We start from the raw sequence: 16460 nt of genomic DNA, 5'->3' as shown, positions 1-16460 counted from the left end.
GCTTGACATGAGCTTTTTTTAAGAATAAAAATCCTTAAGTTGACACGTGGTTCGTCTGTTTGTTTCTCCACAATGAGGTTAAAATTATGAACAGAAACTATTTATTTGGGTACAAAGTGCTGTTGCTTATCTCACTTCTAGGTGTCAACCCCAAACCAATGGCTTTAAATAATATGGTTTTAACCCACTGATGCACGTCAAGCTGTTTTTGAACTTAAGCTAAAGTATTAATATGAGTTGCAGCAGAGACATATTCATTCAAAAGATGTGTTCAGTTTCTTTACAATGCTCTCATTTAAGCAGAGATGGAAGAAGTATTTAGATTTCTTACTTTAGTAAAATTACAAATACCACACTGTAAAATTACTCCACTAGTAAAAGTTCAAAGGTATCCGCATCAAAAATGTACTTAAAGTATCAAAAGTAAAAGTACTCGTTATGTAGAACGCCCCCACTGAGATTGTTTTATATATTCCAAATATATTATTAGATTGTTAATATTGATGCATTTATTAATGATATCAAATGAGGGCTAATTTTACACTGTTATGTTTAATTAATAAACATTTGTAATCACTTTAAATTTATCATGTTTTGATGTTAAATCTTGACCTGAAAAGTAACTAAAGCTGTCAGCTAAATGTAGTGGAGGAAAAGTACAATATTTGCCTCAAAATGTAGTAATGTACAGTTACATAAAATGAAAATACTCAAGTACAGTACAAGTACCTAAAAATTGTCCTTAAATATAGTACTTGAGTAAATGTAATCAGTTACTTTCCACCGCAGCATTTAAGCTGGATCCTATATACATTATTACAAAATATTTTTACAAGCACCCTTTTTCTTTATAACAGTTTATCACTTTATCAAGTGTTAGAACAACATTTAGACATTTATTGGGATAGGTTTTTAATATTAACATTGTGTTTTTTAAAAGTTGAAGAAACAAGAAACATTTGTCATTGTAACATGATAATGTGGTCTGGTATAAAACAACTTCCAACTTCCAAGACAACATTAACAGTGCTTCCATCTATCCTTATTCAATTGAATCAATCACAGAAGAGACACAGAAAATCTGTTTCATCTTAACCCTCCTCTTATGTTGCAGGTCAAATGGACCCATTTCAAAAATTGAAAAATTTGTTGCAATAGTAAAAAAAATTTTTAGAAAAATTTAAAAATTTCAAAAGTTTAAAAATCGAGTTAAAAATAGTTTTTCATAAAAATAAAAAAAAATATGTAAAATTTAAATTAGATAGAAAATCTAAGTCATGTAAATTTTATAGTTGTTTTTTTTTGTTTGTTTAATAGGTCTTTCCATTGTACATAAAAAAAGTTTTAACATGCATTTTAAAAAAAAAAAAAAAAGTGAATTATCCTCATTGATCAATGACCTGTGAGAGGGAAAGAACACCACTACACTAAATATTGATTGAGATGGTTAATAATAGAGTCATTTATGAAATATAAACAATGTTTATTGGGGTTTTTTAGTTTCTTACACGTTTGGATAACTAAACATGCCCCAGGTTGTTGCTGTTCCTGAAAAACGAACATAACAGGAGGGTTAAAATGAAAAAACTGTACATGTTGCACAGAGAGGGGTGAAATAAAGGTTAATCGGGGCCCAGTTCGGAGGACTTCTTATAATATTTCAGTATTTATGTTTTGTTTACCTTTTTGAACTCTGCTGTATGCAGTTTTTTGCTTTTGCTGAAACTTTGGGAAAATAACTCCAATTATTTTTAAACTTTAAATCTGCATTTCCTTGTGCTTTGACCACTTGATCTGCAGCATAAGTCCTTCTCAGAGTTCTTCTCTGTGTCCACTGGCAGAGAGAGGAGACGCGTCACCACGAGCAGGAGCCGCAGGGCGTCGAAGCTCTGCATCCTCAGCGTCCCAGGCACGCTGGTTCCTGGCTCCGTCTCGGTCCCAGTCTGTTTCCACGGCCTCGTCGTCCCAGATGGTGGAGGTCTCCGTGTCGCTGAAGTATCCGGGCTCACCGGTGTAGTGTGTGGGGAAGAGCAGCAGAGGCTCCACTGAAAACGCCCTCAGGTCCCTCTGCTTGTAATACTGCAGGTACTCGTCTCTGAAGGGGCAGGGAGGAAGACATGATGGCTCTGGGGTGCAGAATTCTGGTAATTTTTAAAGTTGGAAACTTTCCATGGGAATTTAGATTAGATTAGATTAGATTACATTTTGCTTTATTGATCCCACAACGAGGAAATTCACTAGTTACAGCAGCAAAAACAGAAGCAATATAAACTATGAATATATATATATATTTATATATATATATATAAATATATATATAATATAAACTATGGGGTGGGGGGAGTAGAAGTTTGAATGAAAAATGAAAAGCATAAATTCAGATCAAGTTTATATAAAAGCTATGGTGAGTAGTGTAATGATAAGTGCTAACAAAGCTAATTTATGGGAATAAACCGGGAAAGTACAAAATTAAAGGTTGGCCCTAAACAGGGAACTTAAATATAGTTGTAGAAAATATATTTTAGCATAATCTTGACTAAAACAACCAGATTTCATGCAAGTACACTTATACTATTCCCCTATGGCATGCATAAAGCACACTGCTTACTGCTGGGGCTACTGTGACCACGCCCCTTTCAGAGGCCACGCTCCAACGTTGAAGCCACGCCCCCTACATCACTGTGCATTCCTCCATCACATGTTCAACTTATTTACAAGTTGAATGGGACTTTTCTACTTACAAATATATTTGTTGAAATGTTTTTTAATTGTGATATTTTGCATGGATGTCTGCTTATGAATAAACAAAATGTTTACATTAATGTTTGGATATGATACATTTTTTTTTAAATTACCCCCAATTTCCAGTTAATTCAAATAAATTTCCAAAATTCCCTGGAAAGTTTCCAATTTGGAATATTTCCAAAATAGCTTTACTTCTAGGGAGATGGGGGGAAAAATCGAAACAGCATAGTATTGCGATATTTTGCATGGCAATATTATATCAATTCATGTCAGTACTTTCAACATTTTTTTCCGGAGGCTGTAGCTGGCTCACTCTTAGGAATATACTGGAGAAGCTGGTATCATATGAAACTAACTATACTATAGGCACCATTTTCATCAAGATATCGTGTCGGGGAAGTTGGCTGAAAAGATACGATGGTTTTAGCTACATGCTAAAGACACTGGAACCAGGTATGTGACTCCATTTGACGTTATTTCACGGACACAGTTGTATTGAAGCTATACAGAGCAGTAAAGCTTAAAGTTAAGGAAAGTTTGATAAAATGCTGCAGTTGTTGTCGTCCATACATGTTTGATATCAGTTCAGTTCAGTTTGACTGAATACTTTGTGGGTCAGTCTGTGGGTTTGACTCTCATTGTGGAGAAATAAAAAGACTGAAGTGAGATGAATAGACTGAGAATTTTCTCTCATTTGACAAAACAATTCTTGATTTAATTTAATTTTGTGGACACAAAATGCAGTTAAACAGTTAAATCGCAATATATTGTATCGCAGTACTCATCATACCGCAAAACACTTAAAATCGCAATAATATCGTAGTGTGACTCAAGTATCAGGATAAAATCGAATTTCGGGGCCTCTGGTGACTCACACCTCTAACTTCCCATGGAAAGTTTCAGGAAATGTACTGGAAATTTTCAACCACTTTTCCTCACCCTTCTCCAGACTGAATAAAAAATGTTTTTAATTGTATTCAGAGCATAATAATTAGCTGGGACTCACTTAGGGTGCTTGCTGAACATGACAGGCAGGAACTCATCAACAGGTAACATTTTGTTTAATGGTTTTGCCTGCAGGAGCTTCTGGGCCCCGCTCAGTGACAGGACGTAGCCCAGGGTCCAGTAGGAGTATCCTGGGTGCACCAGGTTCTGGACCCCCTTCACCCAGAGCTCCGGCTCCTTCGCCTGCAGCCGCTTCCGACCTACATAACTTTCAGAGGACAGGAGAGTGAGCAACAGGTCTGATAGATAGATAGATGGATGGATGGATGGATGGATGGATGGATGGATGGATGGATGGATGGATGGATGGATAGATAGATAGATAGATAGATAGATAGATAGATAGATAGATAGATAGATAGATAGATAGATAGATAGATAGATAGATAGATAGATAGATAGATTGATTGATTGATTGATTGATTGATTGATTGATTACTTTATTCATCCCAGAAGGAAAATTCGGTTGTCACAGCAGTCCGGTATTCAAGTACAATAAAATATAATAGAATAAGATACTGAGGTAGCATGAAATAAAAACAACAATAGAAAAAAAACACAGAATAGAACAAGGACACTTAAGAAGTTAAAAAAGAAGATCAGTTGGTAGGTCGGCAAGATGAAGGTGATTATACTGGTGATATGATGGCAACAATGCTATAGTGACTAGATGGTATTAAAATAATAATAATAATAATAATAGTACAGTATATAATATATAATATAATATATGATATAATATAATATAATATAAAATGTAATAATAAGGTGCTTTGAATAAAACGTATTAATCTGCATTAAGTCACTAACATTAGGTCGTATTCAAGTCCCGCTCTCTGTACATTCTCCATGATGGCCACCAGCCTGCTGCAGAACCTGGGCTCGAACCTCACATCGTCCTCCAGCACCAGCACCTGCTGCAGTTCCTGCTGCACCACCTAGAGGGAGACACACGACAGTAATTAACATCCTCTCCACACTGTCTCGCTTCATCTTACTGCCACATCAGCTTCACCGCACTCACTCACACAAGTCTTCTGTGTAGCGTAGACAAAGCGAGGCTGTACCTGTTTCCAGATGTTCCAGTGGCTGAGGAAGCAGCCGATCTCTCCTCTAGTCAGCACGCGCTCTGAATATGGATCCTTGTACCCGGGCAGCATGTCTATACCCATAGCCTGCAGCTGAGAGGAGTTCAAGGCTCTGTGGACAACATCACCAAACATATGTCATCATATTCACAGTCAGTTAGTTTCTATGTCTCTGGCAGTAAGTTACAGTTAATTACACCCAATAGAAGGTATTGATTAAATGAATATTAATTAAATGTACTTAAATATGGGTTTTGTGTGTTTTTTTCAAAAATCCGTCCTTGGCTTACTGTCTTTCAGAGACTGGAGCCGACTCTGTTACAGTGAAGATACTGAGACCAAATTAATCCATTGTTATCAACCAGGTTTTGGTATCTTGTTGGGAAATTGGCTAAAATAATAATTTTCAAAGGTGCACACTGACCTCTGACCTCAAGATATTTGAATGTTCCATGGGTACCAACAACTCTCCTCTTTACAGACATGCTTATTTTATTGTTTTATTCAACTTGTTCTGAGTTTATAGGTACCAAATACGTGTTTGTGCTAGGAAAACCTGTAGGTTAATGTACCAAATTTGTGCTTAGGCAAGCTCTTCCACTATAAAACAAAACATTTTTTTCAGTTTTTCATATACAGGGAGTGCAGAATTATTAGGCAAGTTGTATTTTTGAGGATTAATTTCATTATTGAACAACAACCATGTTCTTAATGAACCCAAAAGACTCATTAATATCAAAGCTGAATATTTTTGGAAGTTGGAGTGGGGCTTTTTTAGTTTTAGCTATTTTAGGAGGATATATGTGTGTGCAGGTGACTATTACTGTGCACAATTATTAGGCAACTTAACAAAAAACAAATATATTCCCATTTCAATTATTTATTTTCACCAGGGAAACCAATATAACAGCTCAACATTCACAAATATACATTTCTGACATTCAAAAACAAAACAAAAACAAATCAGTGACCAGTATAGCCACCTTTCTTTGCAAGGACACTATATATATATATATATATATATATATATATATGCTTTAATATACCCACATGTATACTATAGTTACTATCCTATATACAGTGGTGGAATGTAACTAAGTACATTTACTCAAATACTGTACTTAAGTGCAATTTTGAGGTACTTGTACTGAGTATTTCCATTTTATGTAACTTTTTACTTCTACTTCACTACATTTTGAGGCAACTAGTACTTTTTCCTCCACTACATTTAGCTGACAGCTTTACTTACTTTTCAGGTCAAGATTTAACATAAAAACATGATACATTTAAAAATATTGTATGCATTACTTAAACCACATAAAAGCATATTAAGTAGTTTACATTAGCCCTGCCTTGACAACAGTAAATTAAAGTGTACATAAATGCATCAAAAATAATAATACAATAATATATTTGGTCAATCTGAGTGGGTCCATTCTGCATAGCGGTTACTTTTACTTATGATACTTTAAGTACATATTGATGCTGATACTTTTGTACTTTTACGTAAGTAATTTTTGAACTCAGGACTTGCAGTGGAGTAATTTCACAGTGTGACATTAGTACTTTTACTTAAGTAATGGATCTGAATACTTCTTCCACCACTGCCTATATAATGGAGTGACAAACAATATTTATAATAAAACTAAATAAAGAATTATAGGTAACGCTTTATAATAAGGTCCTTAATAACCATTAATTAACAAGTAATAAGGCATTGGTCTCGCTTTAGAGCCGGTAGTTGCAAAAAGCATAGTGAACTTATAGTTAACTTATAATAGATGAGCAATAAAGTATATTTTAATATCAATAAGCAAACAAAATAAGATTAATAAAGGCATGGCAAAGACATAATGGGTGGGTCATGGTTGTTTGTAATGCCATTATTAACACTTATATAAGCTTATAAACACACAATAATGTTAATAAGCATCTTGTAAGGACTTACAAGGGCCTTATTACTTGTTAATTAATGGTTATTACAAGAACCTTAATATAAAGCGTTACCGAATTATGAATGAAATGTGACTGCTGGACCTTTCCTTGTAATACAGTATTGTAGGTAAAGTATCTGATGCTTCTGCCACCACTATATAATATATAAAGACTGTTACTGTTACTGTATGTCCTACTTGCCGTCCACGGCTTCAGTCAGCGTGGCGTTGATGCCGAGGACAATCAAAGACCTCAACATCCTGTCCCGCCGGTCCGAGCGCCGCCTCAGATTGATCAGAAAGATCTGGAAGTGGAAGAGCATAAAACTGACTGTTCACCTAACAAACAGGAAGATATTTCTGTAGTTATTATATTGATGTGTACCTCATCAAACCCCATCTTCCCTGCTTCTTTTTCCTCGGTGTGCACATACTGTGAGGGCTCCATGGTGTAGGAAACTGGAAAGTAAAGTTACACATTCACATTTCACATGAAGTAGAAGTCTTTTGGTTTCAGGGAGATTTGTTGGATCAGTTCGACATTTAACTGATGTGAAACGGTCAACTAAGAGGTGGAGATCAGGAAATGAGAGGCAGTGGGCTTTAACAGAGGAGTGAGACATGTGTCAGGACTGTGAGAGCAAAAAAGAGTCAAATATGCTCACAAGGAAGCAAAGACTGAAGACAGAGACTCATAAAACTCCTTCTATTATTCATGGAATAGAGTCAACTACATGATACAGTCATGGAAAAAAATATTAGACCATTGTTTTCTTCAATTTCATGTTCATTTTAATGCCTGGTACAACTAAAGGTACATGTGTTTGAACAAATATAATGACAACAAAAATAGCTCATAAGAGTTTAATTTAAGAGCTGATATGTAGCCATTTTCCATGGTTTTCTTGATAATAACCAAAATCATTGTGAAGAAAACCATGGAAAATGTCTAGATATCAGCTCTTCAATTAAACTCCTATTAGCTATTTTTGTTGTTATCATTATATTTGTCTAAACAAATGTACCTTTAGTTGTACCAGGCATTAAATAAACAAGAAAGCAAGGAGAACACAAGGGTGGTCTAATAATTTTTTTCCATGAGTGTATGTACACTGTACGCATAAATTACAGTAAAACACTGTCAAACTGCATCAGAAACAGGGCATAAAATTAAGAATTGAATATCACCATAGTAGACACTTTAACTTACCGTAAATCAAGGAATAGCACAAAAATTTGTAGAAAAAACACAGTTTTTTCATGTAAAATTAAAGGAGAAATGCCATAATGACACAAAGACACAATTACCCTAAAAATAAAGGGACTTCTCAGTCCAAATTACAGTTTGTAATTGTGAAGTTACAGTTACAGTGAAGTTCTGGCAACCACAGCTGCCAGAATTTCACCGTAAATTAAACAGATTTTTTTTTACAGTGTGCAATTAAAAGAAGTGCTTACTGAGCGCCTCTGTCAGCGTGTGGCTGAAACTCTCCTCTTCTGCCTCCAGTGTCTCGTCCTGTTTAAGGGGCACCGGTAAATACCCATAATGCTCCTTGTTGCACACGTACATCTGAACCCCTGCAGCACAAATAAGTCTCAGTACAAACTTGTTTCCTTTATTTGACAAGCAGCCGCAGATAGATTTCACCTCATAGTTAGCAGTGCAAGAAAATAATGTAGTCACACATAACTTATGCTGTTATTAAGGAGCCTGATAATAAAGTTCATCATGTCTGTGTTCTATAGTGATGTTTTCATTAGCAAACTCAACCTTTAATATACTTTATATATTATTTTATATTTTGTGAGGTACTTTTACTTGAGTATTTCCATTTTATGTAACTTTATACTTCTACTTCACTGCATTTTGAGGCAAATATTGCACTTTTTACTCCACTACATTTAGCTGACAGCTTTAGTTACTTTTCAGGTCGAGATTTAACATGAATAACATGATCAGTTAAAAGTGATGAGACATTTTCTAAATTAAACGTCATATTAAGAACCAGTCAGCAGCCAGTGTTTAATCAGAGGGGCACATGAAAAAAATGGCAGAGATGATATTTAAGCATTCAAAACCTTTATTTTAGCTATTTTTTTTAAAAACTAACTAATTTAAGCATATTTGGAAGATACAAATATATCGATTGAAAAATTGAGGCTTACCAACAATAACAATTATTTTTGTACGACAATGACATTTCTCATTTTTGTGCTCAATCACTTTTTTTCTACTTTGAAAGTGCAGCACAGTGAGAATGACATTTTTTATGTGTATATATAAAAAATAGGTAAGAATTGTTCCGTCGGTTTTACTTCTGATACTTTAAGTACATTTTGATGCTGATACTTTTGTACTGAAGTAAGTTTTGAATTCAGGACTTTTACTTGATGTGGAGTAATTTCAAAGTGTTGTTTTAATACTTTTCTTAAGTAAGCAACCTGAATACTTCTTTCACCACTGATGATTGTAATTTGAATATTGTTTAGATTTTTTTTGCCCTCTCTGGCCCAAAACAGATCTCAGGACAGATGATGTTTGCTGCAGAATGTAAAGCTAAAGAGGTAAATTTGTGATTTATGGCACTTTGATTCCCAGCAGGCCTGTTTATAATCCATCCATGGGCTAAATAAATAAAACTGACTTGTCTTGAATATATATATATATTAGTGATTTCCTCACATTTCCTCACATTAAAAACCCATTCTAACAAACATCCAACCTGCTTGCCGTGTTGAGAAAGCGAAGGCCATGATGTCATCGAGGTGGTGGGGGTAGTGGGGGTGAGGAGGGTGGAAGGCCAACGCCTGGCTCGCTCTGCGCCTCAGGTCCAACAGGAAGGTGGAGTGCACCATGGGGACCGCGAAGCAGCCCTGCCGCTTCCATTTACGGATGGGAATATACTCCGGGGTTCGCCTGTAGTAACCCTGGGTGAGTTAGAAGACAAAGAACAATCACTTTCCTGCAGTTTGCACTTCATATTTTGTACAAATACTTTAGATATAAAAGGAAAATGGGAATTGGAGATGAATGTTACTATAAATGATGAGACATGGAAAGATGTGTGTGAAGGGTATATAAAGAATATTAAAGAATAATCCACTATTGAAAGAGTTTAACTGGAAATTAGGTATTTTAGAACTCACCTTATTGTATCAAAATGTATTTATTTATTTTATTCAGTTTACAAAAGAAATCAGCTTCACTTGCTATCCTTACAATACAAAAAATATCCTTTTCCATTTTTACACATACATGTCGGGTGCATGTGTATTTATTACGTCTTATCTCAACTTTCTGATCCTGTGAGCTGTAATTCATACCTTAAGAGGACATTTTAAAAGGAAAGTAAAACCTCCTTATATTTATCTCAAAGTATCTCTGCTTGAAGCTCATACATAGCTTTGTCTTTCTCAAACATGTTCATATTATTTCCTGTATCAAAATTTAAAGCAGTAACACAAATTTACGCTGGAGGGACTGTAAAAAAATTGGAGATCACACACATGTTTTTTGGGACTGTCCAAAACTAAAATCTTACTATAAGGGGGATCAATACAGGCCAAATTCTGGCCATTTTCATTACCACTAGATGTACACACACACTGTAGTTTATTTTATAGGAGCCTCCCGGTTGCGGCGACACATAAAAGTAAGATTAAATTGTTGCATATTTTATTACTGGTGGCAAAAAAATATATAACTCAGTCTTGGCTCAAACCACTGCCTCCGACACTGTCTCAGTGGCAAGAGATGTTAACGAATGTGGACAGGTGCATCTCAATAAATTAAATATGATGGAAAAGTCCATTTCCAGAACTTCAAGTCAAACAGCCCCAACCAAGTATTGAGTCATATAGATGGACAAACTTTTCAGAGGCCAACATTTCCATATTAAACATACTTTTTAAAATTTTGTAATATTCTTTTTTTTTTGAGACACTGGATTTTAGGTCTTCATTAAATGTAAGCCATAATCATTCTAATTAGAAGAAATTAAATAAATTAAAACATGAAATGCTTCATTCTGTGTGTAATGGATCTATATAATGTGTTATTTCCAATTTTTGAATTGAATTATTGACATAAATAAACTTATCTATGATATTCTAATTCAGGGATGGGCAACTGGAGGCCCGGGGGCCACATACGGCCCGCACCCTCACTTGAAGTGGCCCTCAGTACAACTACATCCATTTGAGCATGAAATCTTAAAAGTGCAGTGTAAAAATGCACAAAATGACTTCTTGCAATTAATGTTGGTCTGCTGTTCTTGCACTGACAAAAAAAGAAAGAACAGTAAGTGGTTCATTTTTATTTGCTTAAAATCTTTTGTATTCCTATTTATACTGTTATACATGCATTTGAGTGTGAAATATTTTAAGTTACTGCACTGTTAACATATTTAAAATTGCAGTTTCATCATATCTGGTTAAGTGCACGGTCCTATATGTGGCCCTGTGGTAGTGTCCATGAAAAATTGTGGCCCCCTCCAGCATTTAAGTTGCCCATCCCTGGTCTAATTTATTAAGATGCACTTGTACTTGATGGAAATAAATCACTGCAAAGCTCCATCTGAAGTTAGATACATACTTTATTTACGGGCTCCAATTGTCACTTATTTTAAATTACAAGAGCAATAAGATGCCTTGCTGAGTACAGTATAATAATTTTACATATTTATTTATTTTTTCTTCTGTGTTTTTTTTCCTCTGTGTATTACCATCATCTTTGTACGTTTGTTTGCCAAAATTTGATTTATTTTGTATTTTCTGACAATATAATATTCAGATAATGTCAAGCTTGAATGAGGATTTTGTTCAAATATTTTGCACATATTCTGTTTGGTCTCTTACCTCAGGAGTCACGCCACACCAGAAATTGGAAAAAAGGCCTTTTGATTCCAACATGGGTGCTGCAATCGTCACATTCTCTGCTATCAGGTCAGACAGCACCTGGCGGTTTGTCAGCAAGTTGTCACTGTCCACAAACTGAGAGACGGAGAAGAAGCAATAACAGAAGGCACGGTGGTGATGTGATACGTCAGATACTGCAGTGGTGGGAAAAGTATTCAGATCCTTAAGTAAAAGTACTAATACCACACTGTAAAATTACTCCACTATAAGTTAAAGTCCTGCATTCAAAACTCAAAGTAAAAGTACAAAACTATCAGCATGAAAATGTACTTAAAGTATCAAAAGTAAAGGTACTCATAATGCAGAATGACCCACTCAGATTGTTTAAAAAAAATGTAATCTATTATTATTGATGCATTTATATAAGCAGCATTTACATTTTCTCAAGGCTCATTTAAACTACTTAATATACTGTGCTATGTGCTTAATTAATATACATATAGGTCTAATCACTTTGAGTTTATCAATTCTCTCATTTAAACAGAGGTGGAAGAAGTATTCAGATCACTTACTAAGTAAAAGTACTAATACCACACTGTAAAATTACTCCACTGCATTCAAATCGTACTGAAATAAAAGCACAAAAGTATCAGCATCAAAATGTACTTAAAGTATCAAAAGTAAAAGTAGTCGTTATGCAGAATGGACCCATCGAGAAAGTTTTATATGTTCCAAATATATTATTAGATAATTTATATTGATGCATCGATTAATGATGTCAAGGGAGGGCTAATTTTACACTGTTTAATTAATAAACATTTGTAATCACTTTAAATGTATCATGTTTTTGTGGTTAAATCTTGACCTGAAAAGTAACTAAAGCTGTCAGCTGAATGTACTGATGTAAAAAGTACAATATTTGCCTCAAAAAGTAGTGAAGTAGAAGTATAAAATTACATAAAATAGAAACATTCAAGTAAAGTCGGCCTATACATGCCTAAAAAATGTACTTTTATACCTCAAGTATAGAACTTGAGTAAATATACTGAGTTACATTCCACCACTGAGAGACTGTGATAGTGAATAATAATACGATTTGTGTCTTATGTCTTTAGATGTCTCACCAGTATGTAGTCAGTCCAAAGGCGCCTGGCAGCTCTGAGCGCCGCCTGCTTTAACTTCATCACGTGGGTGAAGCGGGAGTCGGGCCAGTGTTTGGGACCCTGCTCGTCTGCATAAGAGCTGACAGAAATCAGGTTAATATCACTCTGTCAAATCGGTGATTAAACCTCCTGTTATGTTGTGGGTCAAATTTTTCTTCAATTTTTTTGAAAAAATTAAAATGTTAAATAAAATGTAAAAAAAAAAAAAATCAATGTAATGTAAAACCATTGTATTTCATATGTAAAAAATGATATGTTTTATTTTATAAAAACAGTTTAAACATGTATTTTTTTTATAAAAAATAAAATAAAAAAGAGTGAGTTATCCTCATTGAACCAAGACATGTGAGAGGTAAATAACAGTTAATAGTGTTAATATAATATAATATAATATAATATAATAACATATCATATCATATATATCATATAATATCATATAAAATATAATATAATTAGAGTTAATAGTAAAATATAAACTATGTTTATTGGGATTTTTTAGTTTCTGACTTTATTTATACTTTATCATTTATAATTAAACAAGCCCCGGGTCAAATTGACCCAAGAACATTATTGCTGTTTCTAAAGAAAACGAACATAACAGGAGAGTTAAACGGTATCAAGATGAGGTTGCAGTTTTTAATCTTTGGTTTGATTCACCTCGGTTGATTAAACCTCCTGTTATGTTGTGGGTCAAATTTTTTTTCCAATTTTTTTGAAAAAATTAAAATGTAAAATAAAATGTAAAAAAAATCAATGTCATGTAAAACCATTGTATTTTATAATAAAAAAATGATATGTTTTATTTTATAAAAACAGTTTAAACATGCATTTTTTATAAAAAATAAAATAAAATAAAAAAGAGTGAGTTATCCTCATTGAACCATGGTCTGTGAGAGGTAAATAACAGTTAATAGTGTTAATATAATATAATATAATATAATATAATATAATATAATATAAAATAATATAATATAATATAATATAATATAATATAATATAATAATATAAAATATAATATATAATATAATTAGAGTTAATAGTGAAATATAAACAATGTTAATGGGATTTCTGGGGTTTCTGACACTAATTTATAATGAAACATGCCCCTGGTCAAACTGACCCATGAACAAACATAACAGGAGAGTTAAACGGTGTCAGGATGAGGTTGCAGTTTTTAATCTGTGGTTTGATTCACCTCGGTTGCTCCGCGGGCGTCCACTCCACTGAGTGGTAGAGGTGTTTGACTCCTCGGAGCCACTCCTGCAGCAGGGCTGTGCTGTTGTCCACACTGTGGTCAGAGGCTGCCCTGAGATCACAGGGAGCATTATTAAACACTCAGTTACCTCTCTGCTTCCACTGCTCTTTCTCTCTTTGTGTATAGTTCTCTCACTCATCTGAGAATAACTTGTTTACTGAATACTGAACAGTATTACAGAATGTGAGGAATGACATTTACACAGTGCAGTTAAATGGGCCAAAAATATATGCTCATGTCTTCATTGCTAAATCCAGTGGTGGAAAGAGTATTCAGATCTCTTACCAAAGTAAGAGTACTAATACCACACTGTGAAATTACTCCGCTACAAGTAAAAAGTCCTGCATTCAAAACTAATAGTACAAAAGTATCAGCATCAAAATGTACTTTAAAGTATCAAAAGTTATAGTACTGGTTTTGTTGTATTTATGTAAGCAGCACTTACAAGGCATTTTCTTAAGGTAAGGCTTATTTTAACTACTAAATATACTGTTATGAGGTTTAATTAAAAAAAAAATGTCTAATCACTTTAAATTGATCATGTTTTTTTTGTTAAATCACCTGAAAAGTAACTAAAGCTGTTAGCTAAATGTAATGAAGTAAAAAGTACGATATTTGCTGAAAAAATGTAGTGAAGTAGAATTATAGAGTCACATAAAATGGAAATACTGAAGTAAAGTACAAGTACCTCAAAATTGTACTTAAGTACAGTACTTGAGTAAATGTACATTCCACCACTGGTTAAATCTTGTAACACTTTTACTTTTTGTTTTGTGTCAGTTCTCTACATCAAATCAGCACCTTTTCATCTGTGTTTCTTACAGAAAAAAATGTCCTCTAAACCAAAGCTTATTCCTCACTTTTTTCCTGAAGTATGCACATATCTTTAATGTGGTAATTTGGAGGAATCTTTGACATTTATTATTAATTCTCGAGTGGTCGAAAATCAGTGTAAAAGGTTTGTTCCACCAGGTCACTTTACTGGTTTATTTATTTGCATTATCTCTGTTTACATCCGACCACATTAGGCCTATATTTGGCCTTCTGTATTTTTTCTATATTATAATATATATGTCAAATACCACTCATACTATACTGTGTATATCTCTGCATATATTTAAATATATTTATTCATTGGTGTACATACTACTACATGCAACAAGCTATTTAACCCATTTAACATGATAAAATATATTTTCTCCAATGTGCAATATCCGTAAAATACAAAGTACTTACAGGAAAACAAACAAACACTATATATATATATATATATATATATATATATATATATATATATATATATATATATATATATATATATATATATTAATAATAAATGTCAAATAACAGAAATGTATGTATAAAATGTATGTATATGTCTTATTGTTTATATTCTTTATTCTGTCCTCTATATCTATGTGTCTGTATCTTGAGCTGCTGTGACAATTAAATCTCCCCACTGTGGGATAAATAAATTCTTATGTTATGTTATGTCATGTTATGTTATGTTATTTTATGTTATGTTATCTTATTACTGCAACAAACTAGAGACATAATAGAGCCTGTGTATAGCTATCATATACTTCCATCCTAATGCTCTCAGCCCTGATACACTTTAAACTTTCAAGATTTTAATAGATGCGTAACCAAAGCACAACATGCATTGCAAATTAATCTTCAGGTTCCCAGTTTTCAGATTATGTACACCACTTCTGTGTGGCATCTACTGTTTACCTACTATCTCTCCCTAAATCCACTGCCAACAACCCCCTAGTCTTTATAAGGGGCAGAATGATAAGGTTTTATATCAAATGATCAATGCAATAAATAAATAAATAAATGTGTTTTTACCAGATGGCAATGCGGTTCTTTGGATAGTCCAGTCTGTCGATGCATCCTAAGAAGTAAGGGAGGCTGTGCTGTGCGTTGCGGGCGAGGATGGTGATCTGCACTGTGGGCTTCAGCACCGAGGACTCCTGTCGGGCTGGTTGGAGGAGATGATCAGCCGGCAGCTCCTCTGTGCTGCTGGTGTGCAGGAAGAGCCGTCCTGCTAAAATCACTAAATATAATCTGCATCCCTGAGATCCAAGAGGCATATTTCCAACAGGGCACCTTGATGTCTCTGCAGCCTGTGACTGGTGCAAGTGAGGGAGAGAGAGAGACTCACACACACATGAAAACACACACACACTCTCTCTCGCTCTCTCCGTGTGTGTGTGTGTGTGTGTGTGTGTGTGTGAGAAAGAGAGAGAGAGAGAGAGAGAGAGAGAGAGAGAGATTAAAGAAAACCTAAACATAGTATAGTGTTTATAATTGCTTTTTTTAAATGATTGTTTATGTCAAACCACAACTAATAAATTGATATAAAGGCCCATTTTTTCATCTTGCTTTTATTTTGTAAATTGCTTTTAAT

At 34.1% G+C, this 16460-nt stretch overlaps 1 protein-coding gene across 1 annotated transcript; it reads right to left on the bottom strand.

Annotated features, from left to right (window-relative positions):
• Positions 1 to 1367: 1367 nt before the first annotated feature.
• colgalt2a (collagen beta(1-O)galactosyltransferase 2a) lies at positions 1368 to 16173 on the bottom strand. The gene is made up of 12 exons (XM_059344815.1): positions 15899 to 16173; positions 13988 to 14098; positions 12754 to 12871; positions 11630 to 11764; positions 9496 to 9700; positions 8231 to 8350; positions 7158 to 7231; positions 6971 to 7077; positions 4818 to 4950; positions 4561 to 4688; positions 3752 to 3958; positions 1368 to 2095 (listed from the first exon to the last, which is right to left on the bottom strand). The coding sequence occupies exons 1-12, from the start codon at positions 16141 to 16143 to the stop codon at positions 1813 to 1815; spliced, it is 1866 nt and encodes a 621-aa protein (XP_059200798.1). The 5' UTR covers positions 16144 to 16173; the 3' UTR covers positions 1368 to 1812.
• Between the last annotated feature and the right edge of the window lie 287 nt (positions 16174 to 16460).

Source organism: Centropristis striata, chromosome 11, assembly GCF_030273125.1.
Source record: "Centropristis striata isolate RG_2023a ecotype Rhode Island chromosome 11, C.striata_1.0, whole genome shotgun sequence".
In the NCBI taxonomy this organism is placed as follows: Eukaryota; Metazoa; Chordata; class Actinopteri; order Perciformes; family Serranidae; genus Centropristis; species Centropristis striata.
This window is presented reverse-complemented; position numbering and strand designations above follow the sequence as displayed.

Bases quoted from the DNA above. Each gene is read 5' to 3' on its own strand.
- colgalt2a (XM_059344815.1), bottom strand. From the start codon at position 16,143: ATGCCTCTTGGATCTCAGGGATGCAGATTATATTTAGTGATTTTAGCA. The intron at 7,078-7,157 runs GTACACATCAAT...TTCCACTTCCAG, and splicing joins GGAAGATGGGGTTTGATGAG to ATCTTTCTGATCAATCTGAG. The intron at 3,959-4,560 runs GTTAGTGACTTA...GTCCTCTGAAAG, and splicing joins GGACTTGAATACGACCTAAT to TTATGTAGGTCGGAAGCGGC.